The 22,042-nt window shown below is 36.2% G+C and overlaps 2 protein-coding genes across 7 annotated transcripts in view; one reads left to right on the forward strand and one right to left on the reverse strand.

The window, feature by feature from the left end:
- Positions 1-21,756, reverse strand: part of ERLEC1 (endoplasmic reticulum lectin 1) — a 34,300-nt gene extending 12,544 nt beyond the window's left edge. For 2 of the 5 annotated variants that reach the window (XM_060169971.1, XM_060169968.1), the window contains exons 1-8: positions 21,411-21,756; positions 16,080-16,184; positions 14,307-14,387; positions 13,654-13,731; positions 13,450-13,513; positions 12,418-12,452; positions 10,181-10,404; positions 9,959-10,088 (exon numbers count right to left, since the gene is read on the reverse strand). In XM_060169971.1, the coding sequence (XP_060025954.1) occupies positions 9,959-10,088; positions 10,181-10,404; positions 12,418-12,452; positions 13,450-13,513; positions 13,654-13,731; positions 14,307-14,387; positions 16,080-16,184; positions 21,411-21,572 (879 nt within the window). In that variant the 5' untranslated portion in view covers positions 21,573-21,756. The remainder of the gene's footprint in view (positions 1-9,958; positions 10,089-10,180; positions 10,405-12,417; positions 12,453-13,449; positions 13,514-13,653; positions 13,732-14,306; positions 14,388-16,079; positions 16,185-21,410) is intronic. The other 3 variants (XR_009544240.1, XM_060169969.1, XM_060169970.1) reach the window with 3 other exon arrangements.
- Positions 21,757-21,824: 68 nt separating this feature from the next.
- The window catches only part of ASB3 (ankyrin repeat and SOCS box containing 3), a 95,288-nt gene continuing 95,070 nt past the window's right edge, over positions 21,825-22,042 (forward strand). Inside the window, exon 1 of one of the 2 annotated variants that reach the window (XM_060169965.1) lies at positions 21,825-21,976. The gene's annotated coding sequence lies outside the window, so the exon portion shown is untranslated. The remainder of the gene's footprint in view (positions 21,977-22,042) is intronic. The other variant, XM_060169966.1, reaches the window with a different exon arrangement.

Genomic DNA, 22,042 nt, shown 5'->3' on the forward strand with positions numbered 1-22,042 from the left:
ATTAAGTACTTTGCTACATGTTAGATTTTGTGTTTCTACATTTAGTGTTGGAAATGTGATTACTATGGGTAAAGAAAGGATAACAAGCAGGCTAATAAAGAGCTGAGTGGGACAAATATGAATATTAGTTATAATTACTCAAATGTAGCAGGACCTGGTTGTTGCCCTGGAGGAAACTGCAGTTTAATAAAGAAAGGGTAGAGGGAAAAGCAGTTTCACAGAGGTAGGGGTGATTCAAGTAGACTTTGACAAAGAACTGAAACACGAAGACTTCACAAAGAGAAAGCCCTTGATTAATTCATGAAACATTAATAATTTGTGACTTGCGTGAATGTCTGTGTATGTGTTTTGTGTGCGTGCATATGCATGTGAACCTGAAGAAGAGGTAAGAGCAAAGATGTGTGGTATGGTATGATATTTAAAACCAGAGAGAAGCAGGCACTACAGATTGAAAACTATGTAATGCTAAGAAGTTTGGACATTATCTTTTAGGTTTTAGGCAAAGATATGGTATGATCAGATTTTTAAGTAATTACTTTAGCATGGGCAGGGAAGAAGGAATGGTAAGAACAGATCTGGAGGTGGAGAGTCAAGTTAGGAGCTGCAATTACCCAGGCCACAGACAAAGTGAATCTAACATAAGGGAGTGACACAGTAAGCAGAGAGGAAATGAATCCAGACCAGAACTGAAGAAGTGGGTGTACCAACTAACTGAATAAAATAATTTAAAAAAATTAAACAGTAAAATGTATAGACTCCTTTTTCACCCGCTGTAGTTGCCATTGACCAATTGTGGTCCTTTTCTTCTTTTTCAGCTTGTAGGATTTACTGGGTGGTTACTCTGGAAACCAATGACCTTATCCTCTCTCTCCTCCAATACTAAGAACAAAGATTGGCAAGATGGCCTCTTGTTTTTTGAAAGAACCTTGAATTTTACATATAACTCTTTCTATATTCAGAGTCTACTACTATGCTCCTGACAGTATTTTAAGTATGGAGTATTAAAAATGAAGTACCGACCCTATTCTTCTGTTTTTTTCTTTTGCTCTACCCAAGAATCTTACATCAAACTTATGGGGTCTTCAACAATTACAACAGTAACAGTCCTGAGATCAATTTTAAGTAACTTTGTGAATCAGCTATAAATCTTCTAGTAGAAGATGTATTTTGTAATGTAGTACTTGACCACGTAAGACACTGGGACACTGATACCCATAAAAATGATCATCTAAAGCAAAAAAAAAAAAAAAAAAAAAAAAAGCAGCAGACATAGTTACTACTCATAAGGAGCTAAGGTTCACTAGACTAAAGTAATTACTTACAATATATGAGACCTATAGTAAGGTTAGTGAACAAAAGAATAATAACGCATAGTGAAACCTGCAGATGAGAAAAGGGGAAGAGGTAGGAAGAAAAGAAGAATGACAATTTATTATTCCTTCTTGTGGACAGAACATCTACTTTCATTTTTAAGGAAAACTACTCCAATAAAAGCAAGATGATAGTAGTTTTTGTAGCAGGGTTTGGAAATTCATAAAATAGATTTTTAATAAATCCAGTAATTTCCAAATTAATTTAATGTAATAACACAGGTGGAACATCAAACCAAAATTCTAATAGCCATATATGTATTGTGTTTAAAAAAGAAAAAAAAATCCTTTATGGTAAAGCTTGATTCACACTTAAAAGGCAAACCATATGCCAAATATCAACATTTTTAAAGTTATGTGTAATAAACTAAGTTTCTAAAAAATTATTCTGAAGGATGATCAGTTTTAAGTAATCACTCATCCTACAGTATTAGCTAAGATTTTCATGTACTCTAAAGATGCTAAGTATTTAGAAAGCATTATCATCAGTGGCTTTATTTTTAATAAATTTATTTATTTGGCTGCATTGGGTCTTCATTGCTGTGCGTGGGCTTTCTCTAGTTGTGTTGAGTGGGGGCTACTATTCATTGCAGTGTGCGGGCTTCTCATTGCGGTGGCTTCTCTTATTGCGGAGCATGGGCTCTAGGCGTGCAAGCTTCAGTAGTTGTGGCAAGAGGGCTCAGTAGTTGTGGCACACGGGCTTAGTTGCTCTATGGCATGTGGGATCTTCCCAGACCAGGGCTCACACCCGTGTCGCCCACACTGGCAGGCGGATTCTTAACCACTGCAACACCAGGGAAGCGCATCATCTGTAGCTCTTTTTGTTTTTTCTTTTTTTTAAAATTTGTTTTATACAGCAGGTGCTTATTAGTCATCAATTTTATACTCATCAGTGTATACATGTCAATCCCAATCGCCCAATTCATCACACCACCACCCCCAACTCCCCCCCGCCGCTTTCCCCTCTTGGTGTCCATATGTTTGTTCTCTACATCTGTGTCTCTATTTCTGCCCTGCAAACCAGTTCATCTGTAACATTTTTCTAGGTTCCACACATATGCGTTAATATACGATATTTATTTTTCTCTTTCTGACTTACTTCATTCTGTATGACAGTCTCTAGATCCATCCGCGTCTCAACAAATGATCAAATATCGTTCCTTTTTATGGCTGAGTAATATTCCATTGTATATATGTACCACATCTTTATCCATTCGTCTATCGATGGGCATTTAGGTTGCTTCCATGACCTGGCTATTGAAAATAGTGCTGCAATGAACATTGGGGTGCATGTGTCTTTTTGAATTATGGTTTTCTCTGGGTATATGCCCAGTAGTGGGATTGCTGGATCATATGGTAATTTTATTTTTAGTTTTTAAGGAACTTCCATACTGTTCTCCATAGTGGCTGTATCAACTAACATTCCCACCAACAGTGCAAGAGGGTTCCCTTTTCTCCACACCCTCTCCAGCATTTGTTGCTTGTAGATTTTCTGATGATGCCCATTCTAACTGGTATGAGGTGACTGTAGTTTAGATTTGCATTTCCCTAATAATTAGTGATGTTGAGCAGCTTTTCATGTGCTTCTTGGCCATCTGTATGTCTTTTTTGGAGAAATGTCTATTTAGGTCTTCTGCCCATTTTTAGGTTGGGTTGTTTGTTTTTTTAATATTGAGCTGCAGGAGCTGTTTATATATTTTGGAGATTAATCCTTTGCCCGTTGATTCGTTTGCAAATATTTTCTCCCATTCTGAGGGTTGTCTTTTTGTCTTGTTTATGGTTTCCTTTGCTGTGCAAAAGCTCTGAAGTTTCATTAGGTCTCATTTGTTTTTGTTTTTATTTCCATTACTCTAGGAGGTGGATCAAAAAAGATCTTGCTGTGATTTATGTCAAAGAGTGTTCTTCCTATGTTTTCCTCTAAGAGTTTTACAGTGTCCGGTCTTACATTTAGGTCTCTAATCCATTTTGAGTTTATTTTTGTGTATGGTGTTAGGGAGTTTTCTAATTTCATTCTTTTACATGTAGCCGTCCAGTTTTCCCAGCACCACGTATGGAAGAGACTGTCTTTTCTCTATTGTATATCTTTGCCTCCTTTGTCATAGTCATAGATTAGTTCACTATAGGTGCATAGGTTTACCTCTGGGCTTTCCATCTTGTTCCATTGATCTATGTTCCTGTTTCTGTGCCAGTACCATATTGTCTTGATTACTGTAGCTTTGTAGTATAGTCTGAAGTCAGGGAGTCTGATTCCTCCAGCTCAGTTTTTTTCCCGTAAGACTGCTTTGGCTATTGGGGTCTTTTGTGTCTCCATACAGATTTGAAGATTTTTTGTTCTAGTTCTGTAAAATATGCCATTGGTAATTTGATGGGGATTGCATTGAATCTGTAGATTGCTTTGGGTACTATAGTCATTTTCACAATATTGATTCTTCCAATCCAAGAACATGGTATATCTCTCCATCTGTTTATATCATTTTTAATTTCTTTCATCAGTGTCTTATAATTTTCTGCACACAGGTCTTTTGTCTCCCTAGGTATTTTACTCTTTTTGTTGCAATGGTAAATGCAAGTGTTTCCTTAATTTCTCTTCCAGATGTTTCATCATTAGTGTATAGGAATCCAAGAGATTTCTGCGCATTAATTTTGTGTCCTGTAACTTTACCAAATTCATTGATTAGCTCTAGTAGTTTTCTGCTAACATCTTTAGGGTTCTCTATATATAGTATCATGTCATCTGCAAACAGTGACAGTTATACTTCTTCTTTTCCAATTTGTATTCCTTTTATTTCTTTTTCTTCTCTGATTGCTGTGGCTAGGACTTCCAAAACTATGTTGAATAATAGTGGTGAGAGTGGACATCCTTGTCTTGTTCGTGATCTTAGAGGAAATGCTTTCAGTTTTTCACCATTGAGAATGATGTTTGCTGTGGGTTTGTTGTATATTGCCTTTATTATGTTAAGGTAGGTTCCCTCTCTGCACACTTTCTGGAGAGTTTTTATCATAAATGGGTGTTGAATTTTGTCGAAAGCTTTTTCTGTATCTATTGAGATGATCATATGGTTTTTCTTCTTCAATTTGTTAATATCACAAATTGGCATTTGGATCACACTGATTGATTTGCGTATATTGAAGAATCCTTGCATCCCTGGGATAAATCCCTCTTGATCATGGTGTATGATCCTTTTCATGTGTTGTTGGATTCTGTTTGCTAGTATTTGTTGAGGATTTTTGCATCTATATTCATCAGTGATATTGGCCTCTAATTTTCTTTTTTTGTAGTATCTTTGTCTGGTTTTGGTATCAGAGTGATGGTGGCCTCATAGAATGAGTTTGGGAATGTTCCTTCCTCTGCAATGTTTTGGAAGAGTTTGAGAAGGATGGGTGTTAGCTCTTCTCTACATGTTTGATAGAATTCACCTGTGAAGCAATCTGGTCCTGGACTGTTGTGTGTTGGAAGATTTTTAATCACAGTTTCAATTTCATTACTTGTGATTGGTCTGTTCATATTTCTGTTTCTTCCTGGTTCAGTCTTAGAAGCTTATACCTTTCTAAGAATTTGTCCATTTCTTCCAGGTTGTCCATTTTATTGGCATAGAGTTGCTTGTAGTAGTCTCTTAGGATGCTTTGTATTTCAGCTGTGTCTGTTAAAACTTCTCCTTTTTCATTTCTAATTTTATTGATTTGCATCCTCTCCCTCTTTTTCTTGAATCTGGCTAATGGTTTATCAAGTTCATCTTCTCAAAGAACCAGCTTTTGGTTTTATTGATCTTTGCTATTGTTTTCTTTGTTTCTATTTCATTTATTTCTGCTCTGATCTTTATGATTTCTTTCCTTCTGCTTACTTTAGGTTTTGTTTGTTCTTCTTTCTCTAGTTCCTTTAGGTGTAACGTTAGATTTTTTTGAGGTTTTTCTTGTTTCTTGAGGTAGGCTTGTATAGCTATAAACTTCCCTCTTAGAACTGCTTTTGCTGCATCCCATAGGTTTTGGATCGTCGTGTTTTCAGTGTCATTTTTCTCTAGGAATTTTCTGACTTCCTCTTTGGTTTCTTCAGTGATCTCTTGGTTATTTAGTAAGGTATTGCTTAGCCTCCATGTGTTTGTGTTTTTTACGTTTTTTCCCCTGTAATTCATTTGTAATCTCATAGCGTTGTGGTCAGAAAACATGCTTGATATGATTTCAATTTTCTTAAATTTACTGAGGCTTGATTTGTGACCCAAGATGTGATCTGTCCTGTAGAATGTTCCGTGCACACTTGAGAAGAAAGTGTAATCTGCTATTTTGGATGGAATGTCCTATAAATATCAATTAAATCTATCTGGTCTATTGTGTCATTTAAAGCTTCTGCTTCCTTATTTATTTTCATTTTGGATGATCTTTCCATTGGTGTTAGGTGTTAAAGTCCCCCACTATTATTGTGTTACTGTTGATTTCCTCTTTTATAGCTGTTAGCAGATGCCCTATGTATTGTGGTGCTATGTTGGGTGCATATATATTTATAATTGTTATATCTTCTTCTTGGATTGATCCCTTGATCATTATGTAGTGTCCTTCCTTGTCTCTTGTAACATTCTTTATTTTAAAATCTATTTTATGTGATATGAGTATTGCTGCTCCAGCTTTCTTTTGATTTCCATTTGCACAGAATATCTTTTTCCATCCCCTCACTTTCAGTCTGTATGTGTCCCTAGGTCTGAAGTGGGTCCCTTGTAGACAGCATATATATGGGTCTTCTTTTTGTATCCATTCAATGAGCCTGTGTCTTTTGGTTGGAGCATTTAATCCATTCACGTTTAAGGTAATTATCGATATGTATGTTCCTATGACCATTTTCTTAATTGTTTTGGGTTTGTTTTTGTAGGTGCTTTTCTTCTCTTGTGTTTCCCACTTAGAGAAGTTCCTATAGCGGTTGTTGTAAAGCTGGTTTGGTGGTGCTGATTTCTCTTAGCTTTTGCTTGTCTGTAAAGCTTTTGATTCCTCCACTGAACCTGAATGAGATCCTTGCCGGGTAGAGTAATCTTGGTTGTAGGTTCTTCCCTTTCATCACTTTAAGTATATCATGCCACTCCCTTCTGGCTTGTAGAGTTTCTGCTGAGAAATCAGCTGTTAACCTTATGGGAGTTCCCTTGTATATTATTTGTCGTTTTTCCCTTGCTGCTTTCAGTAATTTTTCTTTGTCTTTAATTTTTGCCAATTTGATTACTATGTGTCTCGGCGTGTTTCTCCTTGGGTTTATCCTGTATGGGACTCCCTGCGCTTCCTGGACTTGGGTGGCTATTTCCTTTCCCATGTTAGGGAAGTTTTTAACTATAATCTCTTTAAATATTTCCTCTGGTCCTTTCTCTCTCTCTTCTCCTTCTGGGACCCCTATAATGCAAATGTTGTTGCGTTTAATGTTGTCCCAGAGGTCTGTTAGGCTGTCTTCATTTATTTTCATTCTTTTTTGTTTTCTCTGTTCCGCAGCAGTGAATTTCACCATTCTGTCTTCCAGGTCACTTATCCGTTCTTCTGCCTCAGTTATTCTGCTATTGATTGCTTCTAGTGTAGTTTTTATTTCAGTTATTGTATTGTTCATCTCTGTTTGTTGTTTAATTCTTCTAGGTCTTTGTTAAACATTTCTTGCATCTTCTCAATCTTTGCCTCCATTCTTTTTCCGAGGTCCTGGATCATCTTCACTATCATTATTCTGAATTCTTTTTCTGGAAGGTTTCCTATCTCCACTTCATTTAGTTGTTTTTCTGGGGCTTTATCTTGTTCCTTCATCTGGTACATAGCCCTCTGCCTTTTCATCTTGTCTCTCTTTCTGTGAATGTGGTTTTTGTTCCACCAGCTGCAGGACTGTAGTTCTTCTTGCTTCTGCTGTCTGCCCTCTGGTTGATGTGGCTATCTATGAGGCTTGTGCAAGTTTCCTGATGGGAGGGACTGGTGGTGGGTAGCGCTCCATATGTAGCTTTTTAAAAATAATTTTTCTCAACTTGCAGATTAAACACATTAATTAAAGAAAAATAAACTGGTACTTCTACCTTGAAGAATAGTTAAAGTTGGACTTGTGAATCATTTTGATCAAGCTGACTTTAAGTACCTGTCAGTACTTAAACTACTATCAAGAAGAAGATGAGAACTGAATTCCATCTCTAATCTTTCAATACATCACTTCAAATAAAATGCAGATTAAGTTTAAGATAAATTTTTCCTCCTCTCAGAATGGCAGGGTTCACAACATCCACAAAGAGTCTGGCAATACTTTCGCAGTAAGTATCCAAGAGGAAGGGGAGAAGAAGGCTTTGCAGTTAATTGTTAATTAACCCACTATAAAGTACTAACAGCATACCAGGTATCATGCAAGGAGCTGGAAACCCCAAGTAACAAAAGCATAGTTTATTTTCCCTCCGTTTAAATGAAGAATCATAGGAAAAAGAACAAATTTTAGCCATAAAAGTGCTATAATGGAGGACTGAATAAAACACAAGACCACAGAACAGGAAACACTGATCTCTTCCGTGGGTAATCCATTAGAAGTCATGGCTCATTTGCAAAGGAAGTGACACTGGAAGCATATCTTCAAGCATACACGTGTTGACCTTCTATTAGTTCATCAGATATAGGGAGGGAGGGGAGAAGACAACAGAGGAAGAGGCAAAACAGTATATTCAAAGGCAAGGAGGTTGGAAAGAATGTGGTACTTTTCTGAAACTCTTAAGTTGTTCAAAATAGCTGGGATCAAGGGAATGGTGATGAGCGATGAAGCTGAAGGTAGATCACAAGTGGTCTTTTTTTTTTTTTAATCTTTTGGCCATGCCACATGGCATGTGAGACCTTACTTCCCTGACCAGGGATTGACCTGTGCCCCCTGCATTGGCAGCGCGGAGTCTTGACCACTGGACTGCCAGGGAAGTCCCCACAAATGGTCTTGACTCTCCTTTGATAATATCATTGTATGAGCAATGATTTTATCCTGAGGTATAGATCATGTTAACTACCAAAAGATTAAATAAATAATCAAATGTTCACTTCAGAAAGAACATTTTATCAGCTGTGTGGGAGGAATTAGAAAGAAGATGCATGAGGACATTAGTTTCTGGTCTTAGAAAATGATGGGGTCCTGAACTAATGACAGGACAGAGTTGAAAAGCAGTCAGTGGATAACACTGATAGCACTGAGTAAATGATTAGAGTTAGAGATGAATTAAGAGATGGGTAAGAAAAATGACTCACGTTTCTGACTTGGACAACTGGGTAGAGAACACTGCTTTGAAAGCAATGGGGAAGACTACAAAAGGGTCAGTGTGAAAGAGAAAAAAATGGTTAAGTTTGAGATTACTGAAAATGTATATACATCCAATATGCAGATGAAAAGGGAAGATAGCATATCAAAAGGGAGAAGCAGCAGAGAGAGGTGGTTAAGAGGACAGGTTCTAGAATCAGACTACTTTGATTCTAATCTCTAACCCATCACTTGTCACTTCCCCTCTCTGAACCTCAGTTCCTTAACCTGTTAAGGTGGATAATAGTAAATCTTATACGCTATTGTAAGGATTAGATAATAGTTGTAAAGACTCAATACATGTTAATTATTTGATTGTGATTTGAGTTCAGGAGAAAGATCAGTGTTGCAGATGTGTATTTATAACTCATGGATGAGCTTACTTAAGGAGACTATGTACAATAAGGAGAGAAAGCAGCTATGGACAGAACCAGGGGAAGTTCAACATTTTAAGGAGCAGGAATCAGAGAAAGAACTAGTACACAAGAGATCAGAACCAGAGAGAACCAGAGATAATGACCTGTAGTAAAGAAAGGAGAAAAAGTTCAAGCTTCTAACGCTCAGCTAAGATCAAGTTATGCATATGTTCAGCAAATTTAGAAGCAAAAGATTGCTGTTGACCTTAATAAGAACAGTTTAAGAAGAATGATAGAAATATGGTTTGATAATAAATAGCAATGAGCTGAAGAATAAATAAAGCATTAGGAGATGGGCTGCAGTCTATTTTTTCAAGAGGCTTAGCTGGTAAATCCAGTTAACTAGCTAAAAATTAAACTTAACTGAAATGAACAGGATGGCAAACTTTAAAATACTATGGAATCATGGGGGACTTTCTTGGTGGTCCAGTGGTTAAGAATCTGCCTTCCAATGCAGGGGACATGGGTTCAGTCCCTGGTTGGGGAACTAAGATCCCACATGCCATGGGATAACAAAGCCTGCATGCCAAAATACTGAGCCCATGTACCGCAACTATTGAGCCCGTGCGCTCTGGAGCCCACGTGCCACAACTAGAGAGAAGCCCATGCTCTGCAATGAAAGATCCCGCAAGCCGCAGTGAAGATCCCGCGTGCTGCAACTAAGACCCAATGCAGCCAAATTAATAAAAAAGAAAATTATGGAATCATGAGTGTAAGAGAATGCTAAAATAGTTTCTGAGAAGTATTAGAATAAGGAAAAGAATTAAAATCAAAAGAATTGGAATTGACAATTTTGAGTCAGGAAAATAAATGACTACTACTATACTACAGAAATCATTAAAATACTGATATATGCTCTGAAATTTGGAAAAGGAAGCACTGAAAGAAATACCGTTAGATAATTCTCATACCTCTTTATTTCTCCTAAAAGGCACCCTCAGTATTTCTTCCTGCTGTTCCAACTGTCTCAGGGTGAGGGGTTTAAATGGTGATCCTGGTAGTGACTGGCAAAATATGTCATTCACAGGAGATGCTCTGAATCTATTCAGTGAGAACAAAGCATTAAACCTAAGCAAACGACACTTTAAAGCATGTGTGCATTTCATGTTTAAAATATTAAATCCACATCCTACCTATATTTAGGATGACTGCACAAGAGTGGTGTCAAAATGACAACTTCATATTCACAAGTTGTAACTTCAGCTACTGAAAGAATTTCATGCTTAGATTCAGGATGACATATGTACATCACAGTACTTGATCTGGGCCGGTTCTGTTTCAAACTACAAGGTGTACCATTTCCCATTCCCACTGGATAGTAGGGTGTCATCTGACCTTCGATATTTTTAGTGGGAATCTTAAAAAAAGAGTATAAGACAGACTTTTCATTAGAAATAGACGTGGGGTGAGGATGGAGAAGCACTTATTCTGAAAGGAAGAAAACTACATTTTATTCATAAACTAACATTTATAAAGGTAACATTTCTGTACTTTCTATAAGCTCTCCCTCTACTATTCTTTTCATTCATATTCTTATTTGAGCAAATACATATTTTCAGAGCTAATTTAATACAGAATAAAAGAAAATTTTTATTTGGTGCTAAAATTAAGATGTACACTTACATAAAAAAGGCTATAATAACATAATTAATATGAATTATTTTCAAAAGTTCTAAATAAAGTGACTAAGATAAAATATAGAAACTTACTATACTTGGGCTGGTCAGAGCTTTCTTCACTAAACTCTCAAGTGAATGCCTATGTTAGAATTTAGATTCTAGAGATTTGAAGTTTGATTTGTCAAAAAGTAGGGCTACAGAGTTAACACTATGTTCTAAAACAGGAATCTAAATATTGTGCTGGTTCACTGATCTGCTTACTCTTCTTCCCTGTTATTAACAGACATACTTCTCAGCATATAAACTCCTGTACAAATCCATTCATGGCCAGCAAAAGACAGATGAAGAAATTTTCATGGAATGGGGGAATAAAGGAGATCACCCCAGAAGACAAGGATTATTAAGGAGTTAGCTCCCATACTTTTATCGACATAAACACAAGAAGAATTAAATGGAAGGGCTTTAAAAGATATTGTTAATATCATCTCCAAGCAAGCTCTTTGGAGGCAGGGAGATCATCTGGTATCACTTCGGTCCCAAAACAGGCAATAAATAAATGTTTCCAGGGGAAAGTATTTTGAGATTTCTTGTATGCTAGTTTCATCCTAGTGTCTAGAATTAGAAAATCCTGGGTTAAAATCCAAGCTTTGCATTCACTAGCCTTATGACTTTGACCAAATTTCAGTTTTTGTCATTCATAAAAGTAGAATAATAATATATACTCAAAGGCTGTAGGGAGAATTAAGCATTACCCTTTGTTACATGCCTGGCACAGCATCTGGCTTATGAATTGGGGCTCAATAAATGTTAGTTTTCTTCCCTTACCCTTTTCTTCCTCTTCCTTGATCATTTCACACTTTGAATTCCATCTTGCTATCCTCCAGAGCCAAAAATATTTTGAGATAAATATTTTATCTCAAAGGTAGTCTGTAAAATTAAAACCTTTTAAAATAGCAATGCTGTGTGTGTCTATGCATAGCTTACCAACTCCCCCAAAGCCACCCTTTTAAGTTATGGGCATCCCTTTTAAGTAATCTTTAAGGCCTTTTGCCGTTTAACTTTACTTCTAATAAAAGAATCATTATGGTATGAAACCATTTATAGAAATATCCTCTACCAATAAGTTATTTAACTTTATGGAAATTCTTAGGATTCATAAAGCATTCCTTGAACCACAGGGGCATTTAAAAACTGTAACTGGTCACCCTAAGGAATAGTTCTTTTTAAACAATCCTATTTTTCAGTCATCAATTATGCATTCACATTCAATAAGCATTCATGAAGGGCCTACATTATGTCTGGCACTCTGCTTTGCACTGTGGGGTAAAGAGAAAAAAGACAGTCCCTGCTTTTAAGATGCTTGCAGTCTGGTAGCTTGTTATTTACATTTATGATTTATCTGTTTTACCCATAGGAAATAGGGTCCAAACAACAGAAAAAATGCAAAAGCTCCAATGTTGAACAGAGGGAAAGAACCACTGCGAAGCACAGAAGTGATATAATGCTGTTATAGAAACTTTCCCAGACACATCTTTGATAAATTCATTTATTTTTGTATGATCTTAAAGTAAATAAAAGTATTATAGCATAACTTTTCTCATAAAAATCTAACATATTGCAAATTTTCTTTGACTAAATCCTTTGAGGTAGTTGAGAGATAAAGAACACATGGCTATATTCTGTCAATTAAGTTTTATAAATTCATGTCTAACAATAGATGTTAAGACTGAAAATCACCAATTATCACTTGCCTCTTTTGATTTTTCCTTTTCTTCCGCTTCTTGTTCTGTGGATTAATACAAAAGTAAGTTAAATAATGATCAGTGACTTATATACAAGATATAAATGACTAAGTTTTCATCAACTTTGTAATCTTAAACTTCTTTCTAAAGAAAACCTGGACTTCCCTGGTGGTGCAGTGGTTAAGAATCCACCTGCCAGTGCAGGGGACACGGGTCTGGTCCCTGGTCTGGGAAGATCCCACATGCCGTGGAGCAACTAAGCTCGTGTGCCACAACTACTGAGCCTGTGCTCTAGAGCCCGTGAGCCACAACTACTGAGCCCGCGCGCCTAGAGCCCGTGCTCCGCAACAAGAGAAGCCACCGCAATGAGAAGCTTGAGCCCCGCAATGAAGAGTAGCTCCCGCTCACCGCAACTAGAGAAAAGTCTGCGCACAGCAACAAAGACCCAACACAGCCAATAAATAAATAAATTAAATTAAATAAAAATAAGACCCAAAACATACACATACTTTTAGCTAGATTCCTTGAAATGGTTTCTTTTGAAAGAACAGTCATATTTAATCATTACATCTTTATTTAGGAAATACTCTATTTGAGGCATAAGAACTGGCCACGACAGTTTTCTTCTGAAGTGTTTTTATCTCAGTGAAAGGTTTAATCTTAAATGAGTTGACCAATTTGAATAATATAGATGAATAAAAATATTTCATAATTTGAGGGATACATCTACATGTCTATTTCCATATATAAAAAGTTGTTTAAACCAAGCAAAAGACTAACACTATATAAATATAACACTGATATGTATGGCTCACCAGATTTTAAAAATTTATTAATAGGGAGAAAAAAAGCATAATGTTTGCTAAAACAGAAAGTAATGAAAAGATCTCTTTGAAAAAGTTTTCTATGGGATTGTTCAGAAGTTTATTTTAGTGTTTTAAAATTCATACAGTCTCCAAGAAAATCTTTTAAATTCCAATTTGAACATATACTTTAAACCAAATACCAGCATTACTACTAAATCACTCTGTAGAAACAAACCTTTTTCGGATAGAAGATTCTTAGCCAACATATTCCCAAGGTAGTACTCGTGAATATTTACTTTCTATATTTAAAAATAAAATAAAAATATAGTAAGTATTTGGCAAATACATTTTTAAAGAATACAGTTTAAAACCATCCACCTCATTATTAAAGTTTTCATTTTATAATGTTCTACATTTCATATTTTGAAGAAAAAAATACCTGACCACTTTCTTTCTCTTCATGGTACTGCCGAATGTGTTTTCCGTGACATACTTCGTAAGTCCAATAAGACTCAATCTAAGACAAATGGATGTATTTATGTACAAAAGCCACACAACTCAACTGAATTCCTTTTTGATATTTTAAGCAACTGAAGATTTCTCTGAAGATTTACAGCAAGCTTTCATTAAATGAAAGTTATTATTATGCCTCAGAAAACATGAAATTACTGAAGCTTATTCATTGTTTTCACTAATTAGCTAAATGTGAAAATTCTATGAAGGAAATAGGTCTAAATATACCTGGGGTCTATAATAAACACCTGGCCAAGGGATCATTTTTTACACAGCCTAAAAAAATAACCATGAGCAGTTTTTATTAAAATTGTATATAAAGAAACTTTCTTTTGATCTGAAAAACATTCAAAGCAGTTTGGTGATATTATTTGATAATTGATATTATTGGGTGTTTGCTGCATATACTATACAGGAATTTAAATGAACAAAATACTATTAAGCAACAGTTTAGTTTTACAACTAACTTAAAATGTGATACAACATAATAAAGTAAAAAGAAACAGAGAATTATTTTCAAGGGCCTATTGGCTGCTGGAAATTTATTTTCTAGTTATCAAGTGAACATAAAATACATACTCTGTAGGAACAACTGCTCTGTTTAAATAGTGGCTCCAATAGCTCTCTTGGATTTGGGCCTTTATAATCCTTTTCTTCTTCCTATGAAAGAATTAGAGTTTAATACAATTATTCTGGAACTTCACCCAACTCTGCTGTTTAGGTATTAACTCATTGGTCAAAGCACAAATGCTTGGAAATAAAAGGGGGAAAAAAGTCAAAACCTTTAATAAGATCCTATGGCATGCCACTTCTTTCAAAAGAATTGAAGTATATGCAGCAACATGGATGGACCTAGAGATTTTCGTACTGAGTGAAGTAAGTCAGACAGAGAAAGACAACTATCATATAATATCACTCATATGCGGAATCTAAAAAAAAAATGGTACACATGAACTTATTTACAAAACAAAATAGTCACATATGTAGAAAATAAATTTATGGCTACCAGGAGGAAAGCGGTGGTATGAGGGATAAATTGGGGGATTGGAATTGACATATACACATTACTATATATAAAATAGATAACTAATAAGGACCTACTATATAGCATAGGGAACTCTACTCAATACTCTGTAATGACCTATATGGGAAAGGAATCTGAAAAAGAGTAGATACGTATATCTGTATACATATATCTGTATGTATATATACATATATATATACATATATATATACATACATATATACATATATCTGTATGTATATGTATAACTGATTCACTTTGCTGTACACCTGAAACTAACACAACATTGTAAATCAACTATAATCCAAAAGAAAAAGAATTGAAGTATAAAATATGGAGCCATAGAATAATCTTCCATTCTTTCTTCTCTTAGAAAAAGGTTAAGTATCAGTTTCCTGAACAATTCTTATAAACCTACTTCAGAATTATTAAATGCTTGTATCCAAACAAATTCTATCTATGAAAGCCTCAGAACAGTTGAATCTTATAGAATACACTGGAAAGTTTTAATATACTTCTCAGTTTTCCATATATTTTTACATTTCAGACTTGAATGCCGTAAATACGTGTGTAATTGCATATGTGTGTATTTGTGTCTTAAGGTGGTTTAAAACAAGATAGCTGTCTTTCACAGATTTTAAGTCTGAACAAAACCTAAGAAACCTAAACTCACTGAGTTTAATACTTCCATTTTACAGATTGTGAAAATATTATGTAATTAGCTCAATAAACGTATTGAGTGGAGGAACTGAATTTCAAATTTGTTCAAGGCTCCACAGCTAACTATAGCCTATACCTCAGCCTCCTGGCTCCTAGGCTGGTGTCCTTTCCATTTTACCATGCTGCCTCTCGTGTTTCATCTTGAAAGAAGTAATTGCCTTGAAGGATGGATAAGAGGCAGTTAGGGCATTTTAGGTGGAAGAAACGGGCATGAGCTAAGGTAGTAAGAAAGCACAAGGTACCTATAGATTTACTTATTAGCAATTCTTTATAAAAAATGTCACATACACATTTAAAATTTTATCTTGTTTCAAAACCTTCATTTCTATAAAAGAAAACATCCGTGGAGTTAGATTTTCATCTAAAACATTAATAACTGGTTGCTAGTTTTTCCAAGTTGAACTGTAAAACTCAAAGAATTCAGGAATAATAAGGATTACTAACATTGTAAATCACTATACTTCAATAAAAAAGTGATTACTATATTTTTAGTAAGACAGGATAATTGAGAAACCTGTCACTCAATTTTATTTTAAGGTATGGAGTTGCAATGTTTTAAATAAATATCTTTGGTGACAGGGATTATCAATGTATTTATAAAAACTCACTTCATCACCACTTGTCACAAGGGGAAGAATGCATTTATATTTTTCTTTATGTGTAGTTGTCATGATGACATAATTATCTTCTTTATACAGAACTCCAGTTGTAGGCTAGAAATAGAACAAAAAATGTACATTACTTTAGCTGATTAAACTGAACTATACTAACTTACAGTCCCAGGTTAAACTAATTCATTAAACTGAACTATAAACTGAACTATACTAACTTACAGTTAGTATAGTTAAACTGAACTATACTAACTTACAGTCCCAGGTTAAACTAATTCATCACTTCAACAGGATTTTTAAACATACTTGCAAAGGCAGGGAAAAGATTCTACATATTTTTTAATGACAAAATGAAGATGACAAACTTTATCCTGGTGTTACAATGTAACAGAAAATAAGGAACAAAAATAAAGTTTGGAGTAAAAAGAAAAAAGTAGTAATGCAACAGACTGAAGTTATAATACAGATTAAAAAGCAGTAAGAGGTGTCAATGTTCATGGATACATCATCACTGAATACTTATTACTCCTACTAACAGTTACCACCTATATATGAGAATTTACAGCACTTTATAAACATACTCTCAATTCTGTTGGATGGGACACCTGAACATAATATAATGTAGTAGTTTTCATATTTGGATAACATATGGTCTTTACTGCAACTACTCAATTCTGCACTGTAGGAAGTAAGTGCACAGGCAATATGTAAATGAAAAAGCATGGTTGTATTCTGAGAAAACAAACAGCTTTACAAAAATAAAGTTTGGAGTGGGCCAGCCCAAAGGTATAGTTTGCGGTTTCATGGTATATATCAACAAAACTATCCTTAAAGCGGTCTACAGTATAAAACCAAACAAATTCACAAATCAAAATGAACCAATGTAATTCAAATGAACATTTCAATTAATATAACTGATATTATTTAACTAAAAAGAAATCTCTGCTTTGTGATAGCAAATATGTCACTAACTACTAAGGCAGAAGTTTTCAAAGTCTATGAGAGGTGTTCTCTGACAATTCAATTCTCTCTTAACTTTTCTCTTCTTACAGCATTGTAAACCCACTATACTATTTGGCTATCCCTGGCAAGGAAAGAATCACCCTTACTACATCTCTGCTCTTTTCTCAGTTTAATAAAAACAATTCCTAACTATAATAAAACCAGTTCTACTTGAAACTGATGTTATCTTAAACACAAACACAAATTAGGAGATGTTTTCCCAAGACAATAAAACAAAACAAAACAGAGCAGTAAATACTAGCTGTATTAGCTATATGACACTACCAAATTAAGTTCTTTACATTTATTGTCTGATTGATGCTCGAAGCAAGCATTGTACCCATCTCACCGAAAAGGAAACTGAAGCCCAGGGCTTAAATAATTTGTCCAAGGTAATATAGCCAGTAAGTAGCACAGCCCAGACATGAACCCTAGCAGACTGATTCCATATTCTATGTGCTCTTAACTGTTTTAACATGTTTGAACTAACTTTTGTTAACATTTTCTTAGATTACTATATAGACTCCTGGACTATGGCCAAAGATCCTTATTTAAAAGATCATCACAAGTGAAGAGAGAAATCAAAGAGATTTGAAAGTCAGAGTTGTAAAGCCAAATTTGTGATAAAGGGATCCTTAGAAACATTTATTCAGTTGAGCCAACAAACTGCTGTAAGACAAAGCACTTATAATGTCTCTCGGTGTTTTCTGGATATATTCAGAACATATGATAGTGAGTTGTACAAAGCATGACTTACATTCATTTAGCTAGCAATGGATGGCCTTGAAGTATTAGTCTTGTCAAGTCATTCCTGTACTGTAGGGAAGGTGGACAGTAGCATATGACTTAAATCTAATCCTCTCTATTTGTGAAGCACCTGCAACTTAATATTCAGAACTGGATTCTACAGCAATATTGACTCATTTACTAAAATATTTACCACAATGCTAACAATGGAAAAAGAAACTGCTTGTCTAGAGCAACGGCAAAGAAAGGAAGACAATTCTTTCTTTGTAATTAAAACTAATCTTGGGTTTTATGTCTATGTGAAGAAATTCATTCCTCTGCCTATCGCTTTTAAGGTTTAGGTAAAAGGTAACAGAAGTAGAAACCATCACTATTCTTATTTGAAGATTTGTTGTTGCTGCAAAGATTCATTTTTCATTAGTTTAGGAAGGGCTACTTTCTTCTTTGATAAAACAGACCAAGTGGCAACTCTTCTATCTGAAAACTCTTTGCTGAAATAGTGCATCACTTATTGGGATCATGAAGTAAAAATTTTAACAAACTTTACCCTAATTTTTAATAATAGAAATTACAGGGGAAAAGTTAACCTTTTGTGATTTTCTAAGTTAAAAAATTTTTTTTGATCTACTACTAAAATGCTTCCTTCTGATTTTGTAAAACATGTTTTTACTTAAAAAAATATAATTCTGAATGCACAGAATCACAGATAGTGTAAAAAAACTTGTTCTATATAACTTAACACCTTAAAGTATTTCTAGTGTAAGATTAGTGATTTGATAAAAATCAGATTTTAATATAATGAAACTAATCAAGGGGGGTGTGGTCTTTAAGATTAAGGAATTTAAAAAGTATCTTGGCAGGGGAGAAATTCCTAATGTTTGACATGAGTCTGGAAGAATTAAGATACAGGATGAGAGAGAAAACTATCCTTGGAGAGGCTGTAAAATAAACTCAATGGCACTACTTGTTAATATATATAACATGCTTCGAACCATGGAGTTGGTCACCATTTTTCCCAAGAGTAGTGTCTGGGGAAAGTTTTTGAGTGGGAATACATTTCTATACTTACAAAAGAAGTAGAAAGAAAATTAGACTTATTTTGTGGTTTTCCTTTGGTGAAATTCATAAACTCTGTGAAGTAATGAATAATTGAACACTTTAATGACACAGAGATGTTATTTCAGAAGGAAAATATACACAAAAACAAAACTGACTTCTAAAAAGCAGTAAAGAAAGAATATCATAATCATTAATTATTGTAAACATTTAAAAATGTACACAATTTTGGTGCTTAATACTTTTCTAAGCAAATTTGAAAGATTATGTATTATTTTGATATACATGAAGGGGAAGATGATTTAAAGCACAGAAGAATTTTAAAGATAAAGAAAATTCAGATCTTCTAATCAAGTCCCTTCCAATTTCAGGTGGGAGAGAGATAAAGACCTTTATCCTAGTTCATACAGCTGCTTAGTTACACACAAATGTCCATCCAACTGGCCTATAAAACAAAATGACAGTGCCAGGTGTGGAGGGCTGTAGTTTCAATTACACAAAGTAGGGAAGGGAAGCCCTGAGATTAGAAAAATACTAAAAAAAAAAAAAAAAAAAAATCCAAAGATCAATGATAATCACTCTTGGGGCTTATTTTTGTGTGAGGGCCACAGATCTTTTGCCAACTTATAGGAAAATGTTTCTAGATTTTTCTCAAAATAACTCAAACTTAAAAAAAGAAAAGAAAAAGAATTTCTCTCCAAATTTTCAAATGTGTCCATCTTAGATTATGCTTCATTGTCAAAGAAAAGTAATTAAAAACAAAATGTCAAAATAAAATTGTTAGATATAGAAAACGTTGGTACAGCATACGTTAAGACCGAGATCTTCTACCATAACCTCTTTTTAGCCAGCAAACACCAGTGCCAGAAAGAAAACTGAACGATTTAGTAGTAACTTCTAAAAAGGCTAGTTTTAGTCATCTACGTATAGGTCAGTAAATTTTTAGGGCCACATATCAGCATGCCTTTTTAAATTAAAAAAAAAAGCAAAACACAGATGCAAGAGTAAAAAATTTTAATGACCACATTCTTTAAACATTTGCCAAGTTCATGCCAAGTGTGCTCTTTGGAAATAATAACAGAGGCTGGACTAAAATATTCTTATCCCAAGCCTCTTAGTTATATCTGACTTGTAACAAACTTTCATATAAGTATTTTAATATATCAATATTTCCTGAATAAGAACCAATTGTATAGCACAGGGAACACTACTCAATACTCCGTAATGACCTATATGGGAATAGAATCTTAAAAAAAGTGTATATATGTATAACTGATTCACTTTGCTGTAAAGCAGAAACTAACACAACATTGTAAACCAACTATGCTCCAATAAAAATTAATTTTAAAAATATTTCTTGGCATTAATACAAAGATTAATCTGGCTTCCCAGAGAAATACTTAAGAACCACTGAACTACCAGAATGGAAGAACTGAAGACAGGTGGAGAAACAAACCAGGTGTGAAATATTAGCAAAAACTAACATCTGCAAATAGAAGTCTGTTGTGGTACTGATGACATCCGTTATCCTGGGACATTCTGTGCAGACATCCTAGTATCACATATTCACGTTTCAGTGAAATAGCAATAGAACAATATACTAAAACAGTCTTCCAAGTAGAACGACTGCAGGTAACTGGAATAAGAATTTTAAAAAAATTCTGCAGGGCGGAGCGGGGTGGGGGGAACTGTTGCATTTTCCCCGACTTCCATTTGAAATAAATGAATTAATTACCATACGGTAAGTATCACAAGAGCCCAATTTCTACTGGCCTCCCGTGGATAGCAAGACTTCTCAGCAGTGCACTCCCCAAAGGAAGAAGGACTGCAAATATTCATTACTTTGAGATTATAAATATGTTCTTCAATGTAGGAAAACCGATCATAAAATCTCATGTTTTGGGGTCTTAAATAACAGCCGTAATACATCAAAACTGTAAAGGATATTCTGCATAGAGCGTCGTTAACATCTCACAGGCCAAACAGCCCTCTCAGAAACAACTCTGAAGGAAAAAGAGCTGTGCGTATATGTTATGTACTGTGTGTGTATACAAGGGAGAAAGAACGAATATGAGAGAGGGAACTCATATCCGCAGTACAACTGGTTGTGTAGGTAGGGTGTGTAATACTCCTTGAAGGACAGAAGGCTGCTGGTGGAGTTAAGAGCTGCAGAGGACTTTCCAAAGAAGACAAATGTGTGCGCCTGACGTGGTTCTAGAAAAGCTTCTTCCACAGGGTGGGAGTGTTGCTAAGGTATAGTGCGACAGATTTTTAAAGGGGAGAGCAAGTGACCGCTGGATCCCGGAATGCGTAGCATGGAGGGCACATCCACAGAACGTGTCTGATAACACTTGCTGTTTGAATGAATGAACGCGGGGTCGATGAAGCTTTGGATTGGGGAAGGAGGCATGCGCCCGCAGAGGAGGTTCTAGGGGGAAAAAACGCAGAATACTGAGGGAAGGGGCCGAACCCTTAAGTGCCAGGAGGAAGAGAGATGGCTACCGAGTTCGCGAGGGCACTGACCAGAGAGAACTCGGTGCCGGGCCAGTTGACGCGGAAAGGGATGTCATCGCTGAGCTGGGGGAGCGCTCGGCCGCCGCCGGACGCCTCTAGGAGACCGCAGAGTACCAGTAACAGCGGCCCGCCTGGGACCAGACTCCGCGCGCCGCCGCCTCCTTCCTCCATCCTCCGCCACCGAGCTCTCCAGCCGCCGCCACAACCCCCTCGGCCCACAGTGGAGAGGAGAGGGGGAAGGAGGAGGAGGAGGAGGAGGAGGCGGCGGGACTACCAAGCGCCCAGGCAACCCGGGCCCCAACAGCCGCCACGTCTCCTTCCGGAGAGCCCAGCAACACCGCCCCCGCCCCCTTGGACTTCCCGCCACCGTTTCCGGGGCAGGCGGTATATCAACATCCGGGGCCGCCGAGCCGTCCGCCTACGGAAGCCGGGACGCCGGGCGGGCTTACCTTGTCACGCGCAACCGCAGTCTCGTGGCTGGGAGCGAAGGCAGCGGCTTCCCGGGAGCGGACGCGCAAAGAACGGGCCTCGGACCAGCCCTTTCGGCGGCGGCGAAGTGGCGGCACGGAGAGCTGGTGAGTCCGGGAGGCGGCGGCTGTTCCCTTCCGCCACCCGCGCGGCTCTCCACCGGCTGGGCAGCG

Source organism: Lagenorhynchus albirostris, chromosome 13, assembly GCF_949774975.1.
Source record: "Lagenorhynchus albirostris chromosome 13, mLagAlb1.1, whole genome shotgun sequence".
In the NCBI taxonomy this organism is placed as follows: Eukaryota; Metazoa; Chordata; class Mammalia; order Artiodactyla; family Delphinidae; genus Lagenorhynchus; species Lagenorhynchus albirostris.